Below are 25,840 nucleotides of genomic sequence, written 5' to 3'. Positions count from 1 at the left end.
AGTTCCCATTGCTGCCCATTGCTGCTTTAATCTGCTAAGAGGTTTATCATTTTCTAAGATATATAAAGCCCTTTGTATCTCAGATATGAAGGCAGTATGCTCTTGCTTAATCTTATCCCCTATATAAAGCCTAAAATATTCCACATTCCAGGTGGCTATGTAGTATTTCACTTGGTAGTAGGCAAATCTATTGCCACAGAGTACCTATTGATCATTTAACTCTTCAGAAGAAATTAACAACCCTTCCCTAGTGGGGATATTTTCCAAAAGCATAAATCCCATGGAATCCCATCTTGCAAAAGTAGGGTTATCTAGACTAGTTTCAAAGGCCACATTACCTCACAAAGCAAGCTGATCAGTCACTTGAGAGTTATTACCTCACAAAGCAAGCTGATCAGTCACTTGAGAATTACCTCCCAATCTCTGCTTCAGGCCTCCCTCATTTAATGTAACAAATTACTTTTACTCAAAATGGGAGGATGTAGTTGAGTTAGGGTATGCAGTAACGACAGGAAGTGGTAAGGAACATAGGGCCAGATGCTCTAAATCGCCGTTAAAATCCTGTGGGTTGCTGTGGTGCCGGTAAATGGTCCGATTTGAAAACGACGAACGATGTTGAAAATTTCACATGCAAATGAGTTTCGCAGAGGTCTGCCATAATCCTATCCGATCAGTCATTGGAGAAAATGACTGATACATGCACAAACAAAAAAAGAAGAAAACTACAATTGTCCAAAAATGAAAATCAAGTGCAAGCAGAGGACAAAAAGGGGTTCAAGTACAAATTGACAACCAGACCTTAACTTTCCCAAGGTATTGTTTTATTTAATGTATTCTTGAACCTTATTGGGAAAACCGATCAATCATTGGTCATTTGGTAAAGTGACTTATGCTGTGCAAAATATTTAAATAGTCAGGAGAAACAAATGGTAAGAAAAGATGAAAATCATTAGTCCTCTCTACGTAGTGGAGTAAGACTCTTCACACATCCAGTTTTCACAGAATCTGATCCTTCCGCTCTGACACTGTAGAACGAAAAGCAGGCAGACAAACTTCCTTGTTGACATGAAAATCTCAAACCATCTTCAGAAGAAATGAGGGAACTGTACAGAGGGAAACCCCCACCTCTGAACCATAGAAAGGGCTTTCTGCAAGAGAGAGCCTGCAGCTCCGAAATACGCCTCACTGAAACAATCGCTATGAGGAAAATCATCTTGACACTAAGATTCAGAAAGAACGTATCATTGAATGGCTCAAAAGAGGCTTCTGCAAGCCCTCTCGGCACAACATTAAGATTCTACAAGGGGAAAGACTGTTGTAGGGATGGTCGCATTCCTCAGATTGCAACTCGTCCTGTGTTGTTTATGTGATTTAGTGCCCATGCTCCCTCCTCTATGTGGAAAAGACTAAGCGCATGGTCAAAACCAGAATTATTGAATATCAAAGCAACATCAGAAGGGGCATAATATGTGCTCCCCTGGTCACACATTGGGAGACCCAAAATCACTCCATCGGCGATCTTAATTTTTTTGTTTTCAGGATCCTCAAACCAAACTCCAGGGGAGGCAATATAGATATTTTCCTTTTACAAACAGAACAGCGTATCATCCATGACTTTAATACCTTACAACCTAATGGTCTCAACACAGAAGTTTATTATAGTGTATTTCTTAAGATATGGTCCACTATTACAGATCATATTATATATTCCTGCTCGATACCATCTACCTTGATATTGTTTTACAAATTTCACACATTACTTATATTCATCATATCTCTGTATGCTATTATGCTTATGACTGGTATACTTATTTATATTTATTTACATTCATTTAAACTTATTTAATCGATCTTTTTTCACACATTACTTATATTACATTACTTATATTTTTCACACATTACTTATATTCATCATATCTCTGTATGCTATTATGTTTATGACTGGTATACTTATTTATATTTATTTACATTCATTTAAACTTATTTAATCGATCTTTTTTCTTATATGTAAGTTGTTCCATTACATGATCTATGTATTTTTAAGTGTAAGGTCTTTTAGCTTCTGGTTTGATGTCTATGCATTGTCCAATTTACTTTGTTTTTAATTATATTTTTAATTACATGCATATTAGTCTTGTTCTTTTCAGCCTTATTGGTTCCCACTTCATACATTTTTTTTCTTTCTTCCTCCTTATCCACTCATTTTGTATTTGTTTCACTGGTGCCATTTGTTTCCCTACTATTCTTTTTCTCTGCACACATACTCTTGTCAGGAATCAATAATCCATTTAATTCCAAGTTTAATATTGGTTACTTTTGTTACGTCTTCTCCTTCCTCTTTTCATTTGATTATCGTATTTTGGCACGTAGTGCGTGTTTACGTCACTGGTTACGTCGCCACGTTTTCCACATCACTTTCACTTTTTAAGCAGTCTTTTTAGCTCTTGCAGAGCTTCTTTCTGAGAGTATTGCATTTGAATTCAAGGTAAGTCCATCTTTTTCTTCCCCTTTTTCTTTAATTAGTTTATATTTCTAATTGATTTACATTTTTCTAATAATCGTTTTGATGCGGACTGCTTTTATGAGCTTTTGCACTACAAATTTTATCTTTTCCCCTTTAGTGTGTGATACAAGTTTCAACGTTAGGTAATTGCTCCCCTCTTTCTTTTTCTCGCAGTCTTTTTCCTTCTGTAACTCACGTCCTTCAATTTTTTTATATATACATGTTGTGCTTACTGATGTTTTATCTTCCACTTGTTCTTACAGGCACCGCTTTGTAGCGTTCCCTCATACGTTATTTGGTACAGCCCATTTATTTTTTGACTGCTATGGTTTCTGCTTTGTGCTTCAGTTTATCTTTTTTTAAGGTTTATTTCTTTGCTCTGTGATATTTTTTCCATTAACATGTTTTTCACTGTATATACTCGAATATAAGTCGATCCGAATGTAAGTCGAGACCCCCATTCCCCCCCCCCCAAAAGGAGGAAAAACGATTGATTGGAATATAAGTCGGGCGGCTTAATATTCAAGTGTCCTGCCCTGCCAGGTTCTGCACTCTGTCCCCCTCCCTACCAAGTTCTGCACCCAGCTCCCTTCCCTCCCTGCCCTGAACTCTGTCCCATTCCCTTCCAGGCTGTGAACCAAACCCCCCTCCCTGCCAGGCTCTGAACATATTCCCAACTTCCTTCCCTGTACCCTCGTCCCCCTAAAAAGAGCCAATCTCATCAGTGATGTCACAGTGGCTTGATTGTCCCGTGCTCCCCTCTGCCCTCTAACCCAGCCAGCAGATTAACCCTTTCCCCTTAACTTAAATCACCTAGTGGTAGGCCAGGACAGGAGGGATCCCTCCCATCTCTTGCCCCGGCCGACACTAATAATTATCACCCTCCCTCGCGTACCTGGTCCAGCGTGTATCCGGTGCTGAAATCATTTGTAAAGGTAGTAGCCAGCAGCATACCTAGGCTGGCACGCAGGAGCGAGCTTTTCGTGCTGCCAGCCGGTCCTCCACCGCTCCTTTATAGGATGCCGTGAGAACTGCTGATCCCTTGAGAACTTGCGGCAGCCTATCAAGGATCGGAGCAGGACCAACCGGCAGCATGAAAAGCTCGCTCCTGCGTGGCGGCCGGGTGCGCCGCTGGCTACTACCTTTACAAAGGATTTCATTGCCGGATACACACTGGACCACCAGGGAACAGGTACGCGAGGGAGGGTGGTAATTATTAGTGTCGGCTGGGGAAGGAGACGGGAGGGATCCCTCCTGTCCCGGCCTAAGGCAGGCCTGCAGGAAGTCCGGGAGGGTTTTGGGTGGTCACTGGGGGATGACCCGAATATAAACCGGGAACCCCATTTTTGGGCTAATTTTTTGGCCCAAAAATCCCAGTTTATATTAGAGTATATAGGTACTTCATATTTTTAGAATATACACTATTAATATGCATGTATATGCTTTGCTCACGTGCATGTCATTTGATTGATGTCTTTGTGTTTTATATATATTACATATTTTAAATTGTACTTTACAATTATTTTTATATTCACTTTTGTTCAACCTCTTATTAATGTTTAGTTGTGTCCGTGAGGAAGGTGTCATTTGGACACCGAAACTAGGATCCTTGTTGGGACTTGTATTTTTAAATAAAGACTGTTTTCATTGGCTGATTGGACTCCTCCCTTCTGCTGTACTGTTTGTAGTTTTGAGGCAAGTTGTTTCTTCTTTTTTTTTTTTCGTACATCCACTCGAGTCATTACAACAGGTCTTTCATTCCAACCTGTGAACCGGTTGTTGTGGAAATCCAACACTTTTTTCCCTTTTCCCTGCTGCTCCAAATTGGCAGAGGAATACAGAGCCCCCTCAAGTTTTCATTTCTGCAAGCAAACCATGCAGAAATCTTTCTGATCTGCTCTGCTTCCTTTCTTATTTTTATTGCTTAGTTAATTTTTTTCGGTGGCTCTAGTGCCTGGAGACCCTTTGGAAGGTTCCCTGCCTGGGAAAAGATGCAGTTCCGTGACACTGGACTGCTGCTCCAGCCAAGGGTCGCTTTCTGAGCTCAGGGTCTGTCACCCTGGCAGTATGCTTGCCTTCTGACGTCAGGGGTTTAAGTGCAGGCTGGATGTGTCCTATGTAACAGCCCTCAGGGTATCAGGTGCAGGCTGCTTTTTCTCATCATGTTCACGTGGAGAGATTCCGTGGGAGTGGAGGTTTCAGTCAGGGTCTATCCAACCTGTAGCCCAAAGATCCTGAAGATTGAGCTGTTTGGAGAAAAACTGAGGCGGAAAAATCCTTTCCCTTCACTTCAGCTACACAGACAGAGCCCATGGAGACTGTAAGTACAGGCCCATTACTTCCTATGGGGGGGGGAGGTGTCTGAAAAAATGTGATTTTCAGTCATTTTGGGGTATAGAGGTAGGTCTCTCTACAACCCAAAATTTCAGATTTTTGAACTTCTTTGAAGTCTCCACGAGGTGTTTTAGACGCAAATTTTCTGGCGGCGACCATCTTGGATTTTTAGCTGTCTAATTTTCAACTTTAAATTTCTGTCTCGCAACCCCTCAGTCTCATTGGAAATCATTAGGGATGGATTCCTCCACCTATGTGGATGTGAATTCATGTGTGGATTGTGTCACGGCGCACAAGGGGAAAGAGCAGGAGCTTCAAGCCTCACTTCCTCATGGTTCTCCAGGGCTGGGGAGCCATGTTGGGTCCGAGAAATGGGCAGAAAATCTGACCCTATGCTTGTTTGTGACGGTGACGCAAAATGCAAGTGTACAGAGACCGGGGACTTCTTTCAGACCTTTTCTGGCTCTCGTAAGGAGCCGATGTTAGCCCCAGTCTGTGACTTTTCCCCAGAATTTATTTAGCTCATGTAGAGAGCATCTCACTGACCCGACCCACGCGGTGCAGCTTATGGGTGCAGTGCCAGCTTTTCTGTCAGGGCCTTCCCTTGTTGGGGTTCCTGTTCAAGCTCCCAGTTCCCTTGTCATGGATCCAGATGGACTGAATTGGCGTGCTTGTTTCTTTGTTTCTTGTTTGTTTAACAAAGCGGAACACAGCATAACATACATAATAAAATCATCATACAACAATTAAAAAGTTTTCCATAATCATAGGACATAAAAATACAAACATAACAATAATATTATGTAGACATCAATCTTTCCTTTCCAAAGCCTACTGCACCAGTCACATAACAGCTCCACTCCAACCGCCCACTTAGCTCATATATTTCATAATACAGAACATGTGGCATTTTAACAGTTTCTTAAAAACACCTAAATTTCTCTGCTGCTTAATATAAGATGGGAACTAATTCCACTCTTCAGGTCTTAGACACGAAAAAGCCCCTGCTCTCACTGTTTACAGTGCTGATACAGTGGAAACAGCATCCACCCTGGATGACCTGGATACTGTTTGTGGTACGGTTAGCCAGCTGGTCTCAGAGAGCCCTGATGTGAGTGATGATCCCTTTGTTCACGGCTGTTTGTGTGCATCTGTCCATCACTTTATTGTGGACACCATAAAGGAATGGAACTTGGAGGCCCAGCCTTCCCCATCTCAATATACCATCATAAGTCATTCTAATACTCTGACATCCTTTTTTTTCCATCACATCCAGATCTCACAACTCTTTAGGCTAAGACCCTAGCTAAGCTTTAACCTATGGCATGAGATTTTCAGTAGCTCTTTGAGCAGACATAGGTGGATTTGGCGGTGGTTCAGGTGACCAAGCACACTGCCCTCCCCAGTGAGGGAGGATTCTCAGGATCACGAGGTAGACCTGGTTCTGAGGAAACTTTTTGAGGTGGCTTCTTTGGGTATTAAGGCAGCTGCAGCTGCCTCTTTAGCTTCGCGTGTTTGTCACATTAAGTTGCACCATGATCCTTCAATGGAGGATGACACTTCTCTCCAGCTAGTGCTGGAAGTGGTTGATTTCGCAGCAGATGTCTTGCATGACCTTATTCAGGTATTAGTCAAAATTTCAGTTTATGCTGATTCAGCTCGCAAAATGCTCTGGATCTGCCACTGGGCTGGAGATTCGGCCTCTAAAGCAACTCTCAGCAGGCTTCCTTTTAAGGGTCAAATGCTCTTTTACAAGGGAATAGATGACCCAATGGCCAGTGTGGCGGACCTCCGTCCTAAGTCCCTTCTAGATAATAAGCCACAGCGTGTTTCCGGGGGTGGTCGTGGTAATTTTCATCTTTCCCAACCCTTATCCAACCCTAAATGCCAATAGGCTTCAAGTTCTTGCGCCATCACCTTCTCTAAGAAGTTATGACACCAAGGCCTCAGCCGCACCTCCTTGCATTGGAGGGCAGTTGATGGTGTTCCTGCGGGAGTGGAAGCAAATCTCAGACCAATGGGTGCTGGACATTAAATGGGAGGGACACAAGATCTGCCTTCCTCCAGATTTGTTTTTGGCACTCCTGCGGGAAGACAGGAGAAAGCACTGAAAGTTGGGGAATTTCTTGGACATTCAGGCTGTAGAACCAATTCCCAAAAACTAATCGGGCTCCGGCAGATACTTCATATACTTCATCGTGCCAAAGAAATGCTCAGAAGACTGGAGACTCATCCTGGACCTCAGGGCAGTCAATGCATTTCTGCGAATTCTGCACTTTCGCATGGAAACAGTGCATTCAGTCATTGCAGTGGTGGCTCCGGGAGAATTTCTGGCTTCAAATTCCTATCTTCCCCGGATGTATCTGAGATTTCATGTTCTTCAGCAGTATTTCCAGTTTGCGGTCCTACCCTTCGGGTTGGCAATGGCCCCCTGCACCTTCACCAAAGTGATGACAGTGGTAGCAGCATATCTCCACAGAATGGGGTTCATTCATATCTGAAGCATAAGCAAGCAGTGGAGATTGTGGTGTCTTTCCCGCAGCACTTGGGCTGGATTGTAAACTTCAGAAAATGCCAACTGATTCCATATCAGTCATTGGATTACCTAGGAGTGTGGTTCAACATGCTCCAAGGCCATGTTTTTCCTCCCAAACAAACAGAAGCTCCAGAAACAGATCAAGGATAGAAACATAGAACATGACGGCAGAAAAGTACCACGGCCCATCTAGTCTGCCCACACTAATGGCCCACCCCCTAACTACCCCCATGAAGAGATCCCACATGCCAATTCCATCTTTTCTTAAAATCTGGCATGCTGTTGTGGAAGATTATTCCAGCGATCAAACACCCTTTCAGTGAAAAAATATTTTCTGGTGTCGCCATGAAATTTCCCACCCCTGATTTTCAATTGATGCCCTCTGGCTATCCTGAGTCCCATGATTTGGTAATATCTGCAGGTCCTGGGCTCCATGGCGGCCTCCATGGAGATTGTGCCCCGGGCTCGGGCACATGTCCCTCCTGTCCCAGTGGTCTCTGTAACATCATTCCCTTCAGATGCCTTTTCCCTGGATGGAGCCAGAATGGAGCAGTCTGGGCTCGTGGCTTCAGGGAATACCTTTAACAGATTTTACGGGAAAGGGAAACATGCCAAAACCTTAACCACCACCTTAAACTTTAAAAAGGGTAAATACGATTGCATGAGAGCCATGGTAACAAAACGACTCGAGAAGATGGTGGACAAACTTGAAACAGTAGACCAGGCATGGTGCCTATTGAAAAATACTATTGCAGAAGCACAAGATCTCTACATTCCGAGGATTTCCAAAGATCGGAGAACTAAAGGCAAAGGAGAACCAGCATGGCTTACCATACAGGTGAAGGAAGCCATAAAAGAAAAGAAGGACTCTTTCAAAAAATGGAAATGCACGAAGACAACCGAAGCCTGGAACAAACATAAGATGAACAGAAGAAATGTCACAAGGCGGTGAGGGATGCAAAACAGGACTATGAGGAAAAAATAGCCCGGGAGGCCAAAAACTTCAAGCCCTTCTTTAGATACGTGAAAGGGAAAAAACCTGCAAAGGAGGCAGTGGGACCCCTGGACGACATGGGAAGAAAAGGGTACATCAAGGAAGATAAACAAATCGCAGACAAACTAAATTCCTTCTTTGCGTCTGTCTTTACGAAGGAGGACACCTCAACAATACCTGAAGTGGAGAAACTGTTTACAGGAGAAATAAAGGACAGCCTCACCACAGTTGAAGTGAACTTAGATCAGATATACTACCAGATCGACAAACTTAAAAGTGACAAATCCCCTGGACCGGATGAAATTCACCCGAGAGTCCTGAAGGAATTGAAGGTCGAAATCGGAGAGTTACTGCAAAAACTTGCAAACCTGTCAATCAGAACTGGTCAGATACCAGACGACTGGAGGAAAGCGAACGTCACGCCAATTTTCAAAAAAGGATCGAGAGGAGAACCGGGCAACTATAGACCTGTGAGTCTTACATCTGTCCCCGGCAAGATGATTGAATCACTGATCAAGGATAGCATAGTTCAGCACTTGGACACACATGACTTGATGAAACCCAGTCAACATGGATTCAGGAAAGGGAAATCGTGTTTGACGAATTTACTCCAATTCTTTGAGACCGTGAACGAGCAAATTGATAGTGGAAAGCCGGTGGACATAATATACTTGGACTTCCAGAAAGCATTTGACAAAGTTCCACACAAAAGACTTCTTAGGAAACTACAAAGCCATGGCATAGAGGGAGATATACAAAGATGGATAGGCAAATGGCTGGAAAACAGGAAGCAGAGAGTGGGCATAAATGGGAAGTTCTCCGACTGGGAGAAAGTGACTAGTGGTGTACCCCAAGGCTCGGTACTTGGGCCGATCCTTTTTAATATTTATATCAATGACCTGGAAAACGGAACATCCAGTGAGATCATCAAGTTTGCAGACGACACAAAACTCTGCCGGGCAATCAGATCGCAGGAGGACAGTGAGGAACTCCAGAGCGATTTGTGTCGGTTAGAAAATGGGCGGAGAAATGGCAGATGAAGTTCAACGTGGAGAAATGCAAGGTAATGCATTTAGGCAGTAAAAATAAGGAATACGAGTACAGAATGTCAGGTGCAACTCTGGGAAAAAGTGAACAAGAAAGGGATCTGGGTGTACTGATAGATAGGACCCTGAAGCCGTCGGCACAATGCGCGGCTGCGGCAAATAAGGCAAATAAAATGTTGGGCATGATAAAGAAAGGAATCTCGAGTAGATCGGAGAAAGTTATAATGCCGCTTTATAGGGCAATGGTCAGACCCCACTTGGAATACTGCGTCCAACATTGGTCTCCCTACTTAAAGAAGGATATAAAACTGCTGGAGAGGGTGCAGAGACGAGCAACTAAACTAGTGAAGGGTATGGAGAAACTGGAATATGAGGATCGACTTAAAACACTGGGATTGTTCTCCCTTGAGAAAAGGAGACTGCGTGGGGATATGATCGAAACCTTCAAAATACTGAAAGGAATCGACAAAATAGAGCAGAAAAAACTATTTACATTGTCCAATTTGACACGGACAAGAGGACATGAAATGAAGCTAAGGGGGGGCAAGTTCAGGACTAATATCAGGAAGTTCTGCTTCACACAGAGAGTGGTTGACATCTGGAATACTCTCCCAGGGGAGATTATTGCAGAATCGACAGTCCTAGGCTTCAAAAGCAAACTAGATGCATATCTCCTTGAGAGAGGCATATAAAGATATGGTTGGCTATAAAATAAGCCAGGTGTATACCTAGCAGGGCCTCCGCGTGTGCGGATCGCCGGACTTGATGGACCGAAGGTCTGATCCGGAGATGGCGCTTCTTATGTTCTTATGTTCTTAATGTGGCAGCTCAGTCTGATGCCACATTTAGGACCTTGGTGTTGCGGGCAAACTCTTCTGTCCCACCCTAGACATTGCCATTGCTTTGGTATGTCACTTGTTGTAATGACTCCATGTAACAGAATGGAAGATTAGGTTCTTACCTTTGGTTAATATTCTTTCTGTTAATCCACAAAGGAGTCATTACAGCCTGCCCTCAGTCTACTTTGTCTATTTTATCGCCCTCGTATGTCTGCCTCAGATGTTTCTCCTTTCAGGCCTCAGTATTTTTCAGCCAGCAGACAGGAACCTGTGGAGAATCCTTTTGCATATGTGGTACATATCTTTGCCGAAAGCATGCTTCCAATTTGTGCTCGTTGCACATGACAGGTTGGTTCTATGTCTCTGGCAGGTTGTTGCCATGTTGTTGCCTAAGTTTTCTATTGCCTGTTTGTTGTTTCTTTATATTGCAGAGCAGAACAGAATGAAGTTGTATAGAGGGGTGATCCCTGTGCCCTCTTGGTATCTATTTTGTTCCAGTTCTCTTTGGTTGCTTTTGGACAGTACTGCAGGGGACTCTGTATTCCTCTGCCAAGTGGGAGAAGCAGGGGAGAGAAAAGTGTTGGATTTTTGTAATACTTGGTTCACGGGTTGGAATGAAAGATCTGTTGTAGTGACTCCTTTATGGATTAACAGAAAGAAGATTACCAACGGTAAGAACCTAATCTTCCAGTAGAATGCAAGCAAATTAGTGGATTTCTTATCCATGATCAGAAAACTTGATGCTGCTAAGGCTTTTGATAAAGCCAACTGGCATTACCTTTTTCAACTGCTGACTTACTTGTGGGTTTTGGGATGGTATTTGAACTCGTTGAAGGCTTTATACACTATGCCTACGGCGTTGGTGGTAATTAATGGGGTGCGAACAGCCAGTTTTCCCATTGGGCAGGATACACGGCAGGGCAGCCCCATGTTTATTTTGTACCTAGACCCTCTCCTGCGTACGTTGATGCGGGATGATGAACTAGTGGGGTTACCAGAGGGGACTTCACAACTCCGTGTGTTAGTCTTTGCAGATGACCTCCTACTTACACTGGGGAACCCGCAAAGATCTTTACCCAGGGCGCTGAAAATTTTGGATGACTTTAATATCTACTCAGGCCTCACTCTAAATATGCAATAACTGTTCGTTCTGCTGACTGCTCCCTCTGTTCAAGAGAGGTAGGTGGGCTCCTTTCCTTTGCAATGGGCAGCTCAACACTTGGTTTACCTGGGGGGTCAGAATACTGTAAGACTTAACCCAATTGTATAGGTTAAATATCACTCCCTTGCTCCAGACTAGAGGTCTGCACTGGAACGAGGATTGCGGGGATACCTCCTGACCCACAGGACTCCACAGGGATCCCCCTCTTACTGAGGTCTTACTGAGGTCTACCTAATTTCCAACGCAGCTAAGAGACCAGTCCGGTGCCGTGGCAGAAACAGGCATGCTGAGCAGTGAGCTCAGCATGCACACAGCTGAAAGCCTTGCTGATTGGTCCAGCGGTGCGGGAACAGCAAGCAAGGCTTTCAGCTGTTTATGTGCTGAGCTCACTGCTCAGCATATACACAGCTGAGAGCCTTGCTTGCTGATTGGTCAGCAAGGTTAGAGTGGGAAGACACAGGATATATTTAGTGATCCGCCCAGCACCCCGAAGGCCTTTATACTGGCAAGAGTCGAACTCGAAGAGGGTTACCCGAGGAGGCAGGAGACATGGAATCGAGCAATTTTTTTTCAGACCTGAGCTGAGGACGGTGCAGCTGTGAGCACAGCAGTCAGGAGGAGGGTGCTTATCAACTTTCCTTCTCTTTCTCTCATGCTCTAATTCTCCCATATCCTGTCTCACCTTTACTTGGTCTCCTATTCCCCATTACTACATTTCTACCACTTGTGTTCACTATCTTCATCTCACTCATGTCCTTTCTATTCCCCCAATAACCACATAGTTCTACCACTTCCACTTCTCTCCTCACTTCTTCTCTAGTAGCTTTACATTTTCTTATTTCTTCCCCTTCACCCGCCAACATCTTTCTGTCCCATCTCTTTCCTCCTGCCCCCATCTTTCCTTCCTTCCACCCTCCCTGCTGTCCTCTCCTTCACACCCATTATCCAATATGTCTTCAGAGAGGCAGTAGGATTCGGCAGCCGGCAGTCAGGTAATTAACTTAAACATAAAAGAAACTGTGGAATTAATGATCCTGATGAAATCTTTTACTGTGCTTTATATTTTCATATTGTGTTTTATTTTTTAATTCATCTGCACTGTTTTCAAATAAAGATTTCATCAGGATCATCAATTCCACAGTTTCTTTTTTGTTTGCGCTGTTATTTTCTCTGGAACCCTTTTTTTGTTTTTTGTTCGGGTAATTAACTTCCAAACCCCCTGGTTTACTAAGGCATGCTAGCCTATTTAGTGTGCACTAAATGCTGACTTGTCCATTATATTCAGCTTTATAACAGAGAAAAAAATCAGGAACTTCCTTGAATCTAATGGGTTACAGGATCCGAGGCAACATGGCTTTACAAACGAATCTGATTGAATTTTTTGATTGGGTGACCAGAGAGCTGGATCGAGGACATATGGTAGATATAATTTACTTAGATTTCAGCAAAGCCTTTGATACGGTTCCTCATAGGAGGCTGTTGAACAAACTTGAAGGGCTGAAGTTAGGACCCAAAGTGGTGAACTGGGTTAGAAACTGGCTGTCGGACAGACGCCAGAGGGTGGTGGTTAATGGAAGTCGCTCGGAGGAAGGAAAGGTGAGTAGTAGAGTGGCTCAAGGATCGGTGCTGGGACCAATCCTGTTCAATATGTTTGTGAGTGACATTGCTGAAGGGTTAGAAGGAAAAGTGTGCCTTTTTGCAGATGATACCAAGATTTGTAACAGAGTAGACACCGAAGAGGGAGTGGAAAATATGAAAAAGGATCTGCAACAGTTAGAGGAATGGTCTAATGCCTGGCAACTAAAATTCAATGCAAAGAAATGCAGAGTAATGCATTTGGGGATTAATAATCGGAAGGAAACGTATATGCTGGGAGATGAGAAGCTGATATGCACGGACAGGGAGAGGGACCTTGGGGTGATCGTGTCCAAAGATCTAAAGGCGAAAAAACAGTGTGACAAGGCAGTGGCTGCTGCCAGAAGGATGCTGGGCTGTATAAAGAGAGGCGTAGCCAGTAGAAGGAAGAAGGTGTTGATACCCCTGTACAGGTCATTGGTAAGGCCCCACTTGGAGTATTGTGTTCAGTTTTGGAGACCGTATCTGGCGAAGGCGTAAGAAGACTTGAAGCGGTCCAGAGGAGGGCGATGAAAATGATAGGAGAGACTGGAAGCCCTGAGTATGTATACCCTAGAGCAGGGGTGTCCAATGTCGGTCCTCGAGGGCCGCAATCCAGTCGGGTTTTCAGGATTTCCCCAATGAATATGCATGAGATCTATTAGCATACAATGAAAGCAGTGCATGCAAATAGACCTCATGTATATTCATTGGGGAAATCCTGAAAATCCGACTGGACTGCGGCCCTCGAGGACTGACATTGGACACCCCTGCCCTAGAGGAAAGGAGGGACAAGGGAGATATGATTCAGACGTTCAAATACTTGAAGGGTATTAACATAGAACAAAATCTTTTCCAGAGAAAGAAAAATGGTAAAACCGGAGGACATAATTTGAGGTTGAGGGGTGGTAGATTCAAAAGCAATGTTAGAAAATTCTACTTTACGGAGAGGGTGGTGGATGCCTGGAATGCGCTCCCGAGAGAGGTGGTGGAGAGGAAAACGGTGACTGAGTTCAAAGAAGCGTGGGATGAACACAGAGGATCTAGAATCAGAAAATAATATTAAATATTGAACTAAGGCTAGTATTGGGCAGACTTGCACGGTCTGTGTCTGTATTTGGTCATTTGGGGGAGGATGGGCTGGAGAGGGCTTCAATGGTTGGGAGGGTTTAGATGGGATGGAGTAGGTTTTAATGGAGATTTCGACAGTTGGAACCCAAGCATAGTACCGGGTAGAGCTTTGGATTCTTGCCCAGAAATAGCTAAGAAGAAAAAATTTAAAAAATTTAAATTGAATCAGGTTGGGCAGACTGGATGGACCATTCGGGTCTTTATCTGCTGTCATCTACTATGTTACTATGTAACCCCATCCCACCCTTCCACCGAGGTTACTGCATCGCCACAGCACATACTCGGGGAGGTCGTTTATTCCATATATATTGATAGACCCGACGTTTAAGATGCCAGAAAAAACAACCTAGGTTATGGAAGCGGAATAACCATAAACAAAAACAACAATTTTGGCAAAAGAATCATCTTTATAGCCTGAACCACTCCAAGAGACCATCATCCCTTCCCAATGATCTAAAAGCTGAAATAACTCCTGAATTTTGCAAGTAGATTTGCTGTATAAAGAGTATCCAGGTAATATTGATTCCTAAGTATTTTAGACTCTTCTTCGCCCAATGAAAAAATAACTAGATTTAATACCTGCCACCACATCCTGCGAAAGCATAACATTGAGAACCAGAAAATTGACCATAGCTATGTAAAAGCTGCATAAGAGGGGGTAAAGACTCCTCCAGTCTCGTAAGAGTCAATAACACATCATCTGCAAAAAGAGCCACTTTCAAGTGAAATCAGCCCCATGAAAGACCCCAATTCTCATCACTAGCCCGAATAGCTTGAGCAAGGGGTTCCATCACCATCGCAAAAAAAATCGGGGAAATGGGACATCCCTGCCTAGTCCCTCTTTGGAGAGGAAAAATAGCAGAATGAGAATGATGTACCTTCAAAAATGCCAAGGGTTCCATATAAAGTAAACTCAACCATACCAAAAATTTTCCCCTGAAACCCATTTTTTTGCAAAACAGAAAATAAAAAAGGCCAATAGACACGATCAAACTTCTTTTCAGCGTCGAGAGACAATAAAAGCATTGGCGTATCCATGTCTCGTGCAATCTGAATAGAGTGAAGAACTCTACAAATGTTATCAAAAGTTTCTTCCTCTAATAAAACCTTCTTGATCCTCATGGATCAAATCAGATAGATATTGCTGTAATCAGGTAGCTAAAATTTTTGTAAAAAGCTTGTAATCAGTCCCTAACAAAGAGATTGGCAAAGCCTTTTTTAGCATCCAATATTTCATCTAACTCAATTGGAAGAGAGAGATCTTCCAGTGCTGAAGATGGTAAAGAAGGCAAAGAGACAGAGTCCAAAATATTTTCAGTGGCCGCTAAGGAAGGAGAGTGGTCTGGAATATATAACTGAGTATAAAACTGAGTAAAGACAGTAGTAATAGAGTCCTTAGAAACACAAAGAGATCCATCCAGACCATATACCGGAGGGATGACATTACGTACTGCTTGCTGCTTCAGTTTATGCACTAATAGTCTACTAGCCTTGTTCCCAAATTCAAAATGTAGTTGATGCGCCCGCTCCAAATTAGAAGCTCCAGATGCAACTTATGCAAGTCAAAATGCAAATCATGAAGCTGCTGATAAAGGGGGGATAAATGCTCGCCTCATTTAAATCAGGCCTCTAATAAATGAATTTGGGAAAGCAAGGACTTTTCCTGTTCCTGTGTAAATTTTTGCAAGTGAGATTGTAGGGCTATTAAACACTCTTGCAGAACAGCTTTATGACCCTCCCACAGAATAGAAGGCTCAACGTCTGTCGTATCATTAAAAGCAAGGTAATCCTTGAGTTCCAATTCTATCTGCTCCAAATTTTTTAAATCCAACAACAAAGCATTATTAAGATGCCAACTAAAGGCCTTATGATTGAGTTAGGGAAGAGCAAATTCCAAAATCAAAGGAGCATGATCTGACCAAGATCGAGTCAAAATGTCTACATCAGCCAATAAACTAAGAATGCAAGCATCACCAAACCAATAATCAATATGAGAAAAGGTCTTATGGACTGCAGAATAAAAAGTGTAATCCCGCCATAAATCATAAAGATTCCACAATGTCAAAATTTTTTCCAAAGCCGCTCTAGCAGAAGCACCATAGCACACCCAGGGAGCAGAACTGTCACAGGAGGGATGTAAAGCTAAATTAAAATCTCCACCCAGAAGCAAATAACCCTCCACTATAGGAAGAAGAAGCTGTGTAAGCGAATGAAGAAAAGCAACATGCCCCTCATTAGGAAAATAAACATTTACCAAAGTAAAAATTTGGGTACCCAAAGCCACTTTAAGTAACAAATATCTATCTTCTTTATCTCGGATAATCTTATTAAGTACTTGCCAGGGAAGATCCCTATTCAAAGCTATCTCGTCTTGTTGGTATGATGACTAGAAGCATAATATAAATGTGGAAATGCATGGTGTTTACAATAATGCTTATGTTTTGTCAACAAATGTGTCTCCTGTACAAAGGCTACATGAGCCCAGGAGTGCAATATATCCCTAAACAAAAGATGACACTGAGGGGAATTCAAACCTTCACATAAAAAAACAAAACACTTAAGGACTATCATAGATAGATACAAAGGAAAAAAAAGAGAAACATACCCACAGTTCCAACAACCCCCCAACCCACAGCACAGAGCCCAGCCCGAATACAAATTATATCAAAGATAAATTATAAAAGACCTCCAAGAGAGAACCCCAACCCATCCCAACCCCCCTTCAACCCAGTCCTTTTCCCCAACAAATTTCTATTGACTGATCCTAATACCCTTCAATCCCCTTTTCCTTCAGGAAATCATCCAATCCCTTCTTGAAACCCAGTAGCGTACTCTGTCGTATCACACCCTCTGGAAGTGCATTCCAGGTGTCCACCACCCTTTGGGTGAAGAAAAACTTCCTAGCATTGGTTCTGAATCTGTCCCCTCTTAATTTTTCTGAATGCCCCCTCATTCTTGTAGTTTTCGAAAGTTTGAAAAATTTCTCCAAGCCCTTCATGATCATGTAAGTCTCTATCATGTCCCCTCTAAGCCTCCGCTTCTCCAGGGAAAAGAGGCCCAGTTTCTCTAATCTTTCCGCTTATGAAAGGTTTTCCATACCCTTTATCAGTCACGTCGCTCTCCTCTGAACCCTCTCAAGTATCGCCATATCCTTTTTAAGGTACGGTGACCAATATTGGATGCAGTACTCCAGATGCGGGCTCACCATCGCCCGATACAATGGCAGGATAACGTCCTTCGTTCTAGTTGTAATACCTTTCTTGATAATACCTAGCATTCTGTTTGCCTTCTTAGAGGCTGCTGCACACTGTGCCGACGGCTTCATTGTTTTGTCCACCAGTACCCCTAAGTCCTTCTCTAGGCTACTTTCACCCATTACTAGCCCTCCCATTGTATAGCTGTACATCGGGTTTCTGTTTCCTACATGCAAGACTTTACATTTCTCTACATTAAACTTCATCTGCCATTTATTTGCCCACTCTCCCAGTTTGTTCAGGTCCCTTTGTAAATCTTCACAGTCCTCTTTATTCCTAACCCCACTAAAAAGTTTTGTGTTGTCAGCGAATTTTATAATTTTGAACTTCAACCCTGTTTCTAGGTCATTTATGAATGCATTGAACAGCAGCGGTCCAAGTACTGACCCCTGCAGAATACCACTCGTGACCCTTCTCCAGTCCGAGTAGTGGCCCATTACTCCTACCCTTTGCATCCTACCCGCCAACCAATTTTGATCCATCTATGTACATCCCCTTCCACTCCATGTTTCTTTAGTTTTCTAAGTAGGCGTTCATGGGGTACCTTGTCAAAGGCTTTTTGAAAATCCAAGTATACGATGTCTATGGGGGGCCCCTTTGTCCATTTTCTTGTTTATTCCTTCGAAGAAGTGCAATAAGTTCGTTAGACATGATCCTCCCTTGCAGAAGCCATGTTGGCTTGTTTTCATCAGTTTATTTCTTTCTAGATGCTCATCGATGCAGTCTTATCAGCGCTTCCGCCATCTTTCCCGGAACCGAAGTCAGACTTACCAGTCTGTAGTTCCCCGGGTCACCTCTCGATCCTTTTTTAAAGATGGATGTAACATTTGCTATCTTCCAATCCTCCGGGATCACTCCTGTTTTCAGGGATAGATTACAAACCTGCTGAAGTAATTACACTATTTCCTCTTTTAGCTCTTTCAATACCCTAGGGTGGATTCCGTCCAGACCCGGAGATTTGTCAGTTTTTAATCTGTCGATCTGCTTGAGCACGTTTTTGAGGCTTACCTCCATGGATGTTAATTTTTCTGCTTGATCTCCTTTAAAGATTTTTTCAGGTTCTGGCACACTGGATGTGTCCTCACTTGTAAATACTGACGACAATGCCTTAAACAGGGGTGTCCAACCTTTTGGCTTCCCTGGGCCGCATTGGCTGAAAAAAAATGTTTCTGGGGCTGCACAAATGCTGCAGCAAGACAGAGGAGGGAGCCGGCAAGACGGTAAACACCCAGGGGCAGCAGAGTAAAACACTGCATCGCCCTCGACCAGGGCCGCACAAAATATTTCACTGGGCCGCAGGTTGGACATCCCTGCTATAAGGTCCAACAATCTGACTGAAATATAGCTCAAGCCCATAAAGAAAGCAGAAAAACCCAAATGTACTGCAAAAGCCAAAAACTCAAGTAGCAAGCACCGCATCAGGCTTTCCAGAAAATACATTTTGACGCTGCAAGCATCCCGTGCCCTTAGTGAGACGCTGCCATTTAGGTTGAGGGTGCAGATTCAATACAGAAGGGCCAGAATTCGTCTGCGATGCATTGAGCATAGGCTTCTGCGTAAACACCTCTTGTGCCTCTTGCAAAGTACAGATTTGATGTAACTTTCCTTCCTTGTAAAAAATCAAGGCAAAGGGGTGTCACCATTTGTATTTAATATTAAGTTCATGCAGGTGCCTATTAAAAGGCTTCAAGTCAGCCCGCAGATGCAACATTGCACTAGATAAATCCTGATAGACCACAATAGCATAAGAGTCCCAGGGAAAACTATTTATTTTCCTCATGGCTTGCAGCACTTGTTCTTTAAGCTAGTATAGCTAGTAAAACAGGCTATAATATATTTTGGGCGATTTGCACAAGCCGGGTCCAAAGCGCGATGAGCCCTGTTCAAAAGAACAGAATCTGCTTTCACTTTCAATAAAGAGCTAACAAGCTGCTGCACCACAATAACACAGTTATTATATGTTGGAACTTTAGGGAGACCCCTCGGAAGCGCAGATTGTGGTGGTGACTTAGATTTTCCAAGTCCTCGAGTTTATCTTTCAAAGCAGTCTTGCAGGGTAACCAAATGCTTATCTATCTCAGTCAGGGATATAGCTTGCTCATCAAGGCACTGTTAAGTTTCCTCCACTCTGTTACCCAATTCCAGAATCTCTGCCTTCAATTCTGACCCTAGTGAGGTCACATCCACACAGACCGCTTTAAGATCTGCGCAAATCTCCTTCATCCACTGATAAATTTTGTGCATAGGATCCTCCTGTGTCAGCTCCTCCGGGTCCAGAGTGCTCAAAGAATCATCCAAAATCGGAACTTCAGCCGACGTTCCCACCAACTACACCATATCCGGCTTTGACATGGCAATGCGTTTGGCAGGCTTCTCCTGCGGTATATAGGCAAAGCTTGAAAAATCAAAACTCGAGGCGCAAGTGCTCATCAAAAAGTAAGAGCCAGAATGTTAGCAAGCTAAAAACTCCATTTTAAGGTAGAAAGGGGCTGCTTTATCCTCTAAAAAATTGCTTTAAACGCCAGGGTAGCTCAGAGCCATCTTGGTCCGCACCATAGCCACGCCCTCCCTTTCTTTTTATATTGAATGCCTGTTTGCACCCAATCTGATCTGGTTATAAAGCTTTCCTCTGTCCATGTTGGCCTGGTTGTAAAGCTTTCATCTGGCCATGGGCAGGAAAAGTATATTGCATTGCTGGCTATCTACACAGCCACCTATGCTTCAGCATTGGAGATCCCTGATGATACAACAGGTGCTACTTGAGAGGCGAGCTATGGACACATGAGAGGGGTGCCTCTTTGAACATTGTTGGACTCCATTTTGTGTAATGTTAACTACGTATATCAGAGGAAAAATATGGTATTGAACATTTGAGTACTGTTACATTCTATAGTTTCAGGATCCTATTTACCCATTACAGCTGCTGTTCCCTAGGAGGATGTGTGGGATGATGGTGAGGGGGAAGGAAGAGTGAGTAGGATGGTAGGGTGGGGGGGAAGGGTTGGTTGCTGTTATCACAGAGGTAGAGGATTGTTTTGTGATGTGTTCTTATTCTATGCTGGAAGTTTAATGTAAAATGCTTAATAAAAATGATTTCAACATTCATGATCAGAAAAAGTACGACAGGGTTGTATAAAGAAGTGGGCAGAATTTGTATATTATATACAGTATATTTTAATTGTATAGAATATGATTTGTTTCCCAATTAAGAAAGGCCGTTCGTTAATCTCTTCCATTAAACTCAAATCTATCTCGATACAGACAGTCCATACTGTTAAGCTCTTAGGAATCACTTTTAATGACAATCTCACCTTTCATGAATCCATAAGCACAATTGTCCGAAAATGTTTCTACTGTCTAAGAATGATTTGCTGCTTAGCTAAACTCCTCGATCACTCTGCTTTAAACACTCTTATTCATTCTCTGGTCATTTCCTGTTTGGACTACGGTAACGCTTTATACCATGGAATCACCAAGAAAGAACTAAGACGCCTACAGATAGTTCAGAATACTGCCATAAAAATCACTTATAAGGCCAAGAAATTTGACCACTCTTCTAATCAAAGTTCATTGGCTACCTGTCAACCATTGAGTTACATATAAAACACTACTGTTGACTTTTAAAACTAGAAAATCGGCCCAACCTGAATTTATCAACAGACTTTTGATTCCATATACTTTGTCACGCACCCTTCGATCCTCTGACCAAAATCTACTAGTCATTCTATCACTGAGCCATATCAACACTAGGAGAAATACTATTTTCTCTGTGGTTGCTCCCACCCTTTGGAATTCAGCTCTGAACTTGTTAAGAGAGACAACAACACTCAAGAAATTAAAGTCTTCTCTTAAGACGTTCCTTTTTAAGGACGCTTTTCAAGTTTGACTGTCCTTATAAGGATTTTAAAACTTTTCTTGGTCCTTTTCTTTTGAACCTACAGATTGTTACCCTGCCCCTTTGTTTTTTTTCCCCTAATCTCTTCTCTTTCCTAAAATTACATTGTAATTCTCCTTTTTCCCTTTTGTACCTGTTTGGTAAGTCGTTAAAAAAATTGTCTAGATGTTTAGTTTATTGTTTTGATATACTATCTATTTTACCCTGTTTTTTAAATTGTACAACCACCTTGAAATCCATGAAAAGGTGGAATATCAAATTCTTAATAAACTTGAAACTTTGACATAGCCTTTGGCGAAATATGGCCACATCAGGCATATGATTCATTTCAGTTAAAGTTTTTGTATTGTACTATGTTGATTTGGTCTGCTCTTTGTCCTACCCTGTTTACATCGCAGATTATTTGCCTCATGTCCCTTTGTATAATCATTTTACATATCTAATATAATAAAACCCTAAGCCGCGCATGCGCACTCTCACCTGCGTGTGCTCGTTTTCCGTGAGCTGTAGGGCACTAAGGTAATAGTGCGCATGCGCGCGAATCTCTCTCTCTCTGCCGGCAGAGAATCTGTATGCGGGACTCCCTGCTCTTCAGCCCCTCCAGGCAGTGGCAGACCAAACAGGATCCGATCGCCGAACCCAAAGTAATGTTCTGACCAAAGTTAGTTTTAAGTTCTAAGCTGTGGCGGCGGCTCCTCTCACGAGCCGCACCTGCGTTGGAGAAGGCTTCCGACGCAGGCAGGGATCGTGAGAGAAGCCGCTGCCGCGGCTTACAACTTAAAACTAACTTCGGTCAGAACTAAAGGTCGGCGGCGGCGTCTTTGCTCCTCTCCCCGGCACACCCGAACCCCCGTTCAGCCTCCCATCCGACCCTACCTTCAGGTCCCTTGCCGCTGCTCCTCTTCTCTTCCCGCCCCACGGTCCCGACAAACGTCCTGACTCCAGCAGAGGCCGCAGCACTCTAAACATGCTGCTTCACGGCCTGCTACTGCCCTGATTTGCTCTGCCCGACACGGCAGAGGTGTGCTGGGAGGCAGACAGCTTTGCTTGGGGGGAAGACAGAAGGGGGGCCACGGAGAGACAATCAGGGAGGAACTGGAGGCGCAGAGGGAAAGAAGGCTGCTTTGGGGGGACGGGAGTGTTGGGAGGCAGACAGCTTTGCTTGGGGGGAAGACAGAAGGGGGGGCCACGGAGAGACAATCAGGGAGGAACTGGAGGCGCAGAGGGAAAGAAGGCTGCTTTGGGGGGACGGGAGTGTTGGGAGGCAGACAGCTTTGCTTGGGGGAGGGGAGACAGAAGGGGGCCACAGAGAGACAGTCAGGGAGGAACTGGAGGGGGAGAGGGAAAGGGGGCTGCTTTCTAACACCCGTCAATGTAACGGGCTTTAACACTAGTGTTATCTATAATAGATTATTAACTGTTGGTGCAGATTAGCTGCCAGCTTGCTAAGCTGATGCCTTTTTGAACTTTGATAGATTGCTTCCATTTCTGCACTATTTTGATGATTGAGGTTGCTCATGATCCCACTGATTAGTGTAAAATACTTTGGTCCAAAAATTTCATCTGCACTTAAATGACAATCCTTTTTGAGTACTGCCTATATAATCTCATGTCTTGATGTATGTAGAGAGTTTATCTCAAATATTCTGCATTCTTTTATAGGCTTTGTTGCAGAGCAGTTTCTGAACAATACTGCCACACAGCTAACATACCATGGGTTATGTGAACTGACTGCAGCAGTTCAGGAAGGAGAGCTCTGTGTGTTCTTCAGAAACAATCATTTTAGTACCATGACAAAATATAAGGTATGATAGAGAATCATTTTAATAGTACCTTTTTGACAGATTGAATCAGTATAAAGTTTGGCTAAAACAAGAATGCAGTTTTAAAGGCAAGGAAAATGTTAAGAATTTCATGTTGAAAGTTAGACCAGAAAGCCCAATATAACTTTGCATTGAGTTGGGTTTCTTGTTTAGAATATATTGCATTGTTATCAGATATAATATCACTGTTACTTTTTTCAAAATTGAAGTTATATATTCAAAAAGAATGATTTATCCCAAGGAACTCTCTACCACCCATTTCGTCCACATCTAATAACTGCACTTGGTCCCTCGACTATAGGATAAGCTGTATTATGGAAAAGCATTAGCATCATATTTGTTATCTGAATGTTTCATAATTATTATGCTGACTAGAGAATGACACGGAGACAAGTTTGTCCCCATGACCTCTGTCCCCTCCCTGTCCCATTCTCCCATCCAATCTCCACAAACTCTGTTTGATCCCATCCATCCAATCCTCAAATAGTTATGATTTTATATTAAAATCATTTTATTAAAGTAAAAAATTAAACAATATTCTGTATAACTGTAATTTATAAATCACAAATACAGATCAAGGATCAATAAAACCCCTGTCTCCCCTCCCCTATCACAAATATCCCCTCCACTATTCTTGTTCAATCCCACTTTATTCCGGGACCAGGGGGTTATTTCCCTCCACCCGCCAAGATCTCTAGGAAGCCTCAAAACTTCAAAGGCTTTCCCCCCCCTCCCTTACATACCCTCCTTCCTGAGCATGCTCACCAGCCCTTTCTTCCTACAAGCTAGGCTGTAGGAGCTCATCTTTTATGCTTGTGTTTTATTTTGTGATCTTTCAATATTTTTTGTTTGTGGTTTTTGCCCTCGTGCTGTGGAGGTTCCCTGCGGGGACATCCTTGACTGTGGGAGATCGCAGACTGTTGGAGAACGTCTATTTCTGGGGCTCAGAAGTAAGCCCTGTGGACAGCCTGCACATCAGATTTGGGCTTCGGGACCTTTGCCTTGGGAGCTAGCTCACCCTAGGTTTGTCCGCTAGTGGGTATAGTGCAGGCTGAGATGGTTCCATGGAGGTGTGACCGTGATTGAAGCCAGACTGTGTCCCTCCGCCAGGCATTTGCATAGCATGGCCAAGGATGGCGGAGGTTTCCGGATGTGGTGATCAGTCAGAAGAGTTGAAATCCAGATTTCCAGCTCACTGAAGAAAAGGATCTCCCTGCAAGCTGTGTTCAGCTGCATGCTGTTTCTCTCATTCAGCACAGTGGGCATTCAGGCAGTGGGCATTCAGGCAGTGGGCCTGATGGGCCGCCGTGAGAGCGGACCGCTGGGCGAGATGGACCTCTGGTCTGCCTCAGCGGAGGCAACTTCTTATGTTCTTATGTTCAGTGAGTAAAATATTTAAGTTTCTCCTGTGAGCAAATGGTTATGTGAGAGCAAGCTATCAACTTGAATCAGAGATTTTGGGGGGGTCTTTAAAAAGGAGGTTTTAGGTGGTTTCTCTGCATGTCCTATACCCCCAACCCCTAAAATCCCTTTTTTTGAGGGTTCTCTGTGGTTTTCCTAGACTATTATTAGTGAAAACAGGGTCTCAGTGGCCATTTTGGAATTTTCCAGATTTGATTTTAAAGTTATTTTTCATACTTGCCAGCTTCATTTTTAAAAGAAAACCACATAGATGACCTTCCCAGGGCAGGATGGGATGGATTCATGCCTCATTTGTGGTGGATGCAAGGGGGACGAGATGTGCACCGAATGCAGTGCCTTTGACCTCTGGGGAGGATTTTCAAGTGCCTTATACTCTGACTCCCATGAAATTGGGCATCTGGAGAGTGCACTGGTGGTGTTTTGGTGAACCGTAAGCACTGCTCCAGTGAAAAACCTCATAAATCTTTCAAAAATTCCAAATCTGAGGTGCATAAGTCGGCTCCTTCCGCAGAGGATGGTTTTCCCCTGGAATGTGTGCCCATGCTTTATCAGGCATACTTAGTTAAAAAGTTCCTGCCTGTTTCCCTTCCACCAGGTTTTGTGCCGGTCACAGGGACCCCTGCTCCAAGGGATCAGGGTCTTTCTTCTTGTCTTCCTGTGAGTGTACCAGGGAGTAAGTTGACTGTGCCCCCGCAGTTGTGCCAGACGCTCTTTCCATTCCTCTGCTTTCACAGGGCAGCTTCGGTGTCCATTGGCATGGTGAATCTGGCGGATCTCCAGGATCTGGACCGGTGCGGAGCCTGTGATTTGGGGAAAGATCCCACTGTGCACAGGTTTTTCAAATCTGTACACCTTGTGGATTTAATCTCCGATTCCCTGCAGGAATTGAAGCTACAGATGAACCAGCCGGTCTCTGCTGAATTTTCCCTTATGAGTGACCAGAGGCCACAATCTGCCTCTTTTCCTGATCATCCTGATGTTTTATGGATTCTTACGAATATTTGGGAGACTTCTGAGGGTCCCTTGAAATGTGCTTGAGCCATAGTGTGGCTTTATCCCATGGTGGATGGCTTTAACAAGTGCTTTAATTCTCCAAAGGTGGATTCTTCGGTAGCGCATATCACCAAGTGTACATCTCTCCTTAGCGATGGGGGTGGGGGGTCCTGAAGGATGTCCAGGACTGACACGTGGATTTTATCCTTAAGTGTCTGTTTGATTTTGCCGCAGCTGGGGTCAAAGTGGTGACAGCTTCCTCTTTCATGGTTCAGGCATGCCTCTCCAAGCTGC

The 25,840-nt window shown here is 43.5% G+C and overlaps 1 protein-coding gene across 3 annotated transcripts in view; it reads left to right on the top strand.

Moving 5' to 3' along the window:
- MINDY2 (MINDY lysine 48 deubiquitinase 2) overlaps positions 1-25,840 on the top strand; it is a 257,977-nt gene that overhangs the window by 143,458 nt on the left and 88,679 nt on the right. For all 3 annotated transcript variants that reach the window (XM_033920683.1, XM_033920684.1, XM_033920682.1), the window contains one exon: positions 22,971-23,113. In XM_033920683.1, coding sequence (XP_033776574.1) covers positions 22,971-23,113 — 143 coding nt within the window. The remainder of the gene's footprint in view (positions 1-22,970; positions 23,114-25,840) is intronic.

Source organism: Geotrypetes seraphini, chromosome 14, assembly GCF_902459505.1.
Source record: "Geotrypetes seraphini chromosome 14, aGeoSer1.1, whole genome shotgun sequence".
Lineage (NCBI taxonomy): Eukaryota > Metazoa > Chordata > Amphibia > Gymnophiona > Dermophiidae > Geotrypetes > Geotrypetes seraphini.
The sequence above is the reverse complement of the archived record's forward strand: the minus strand, read 5'-3'. Positions and strand labels throughout refer to the sequence as shown.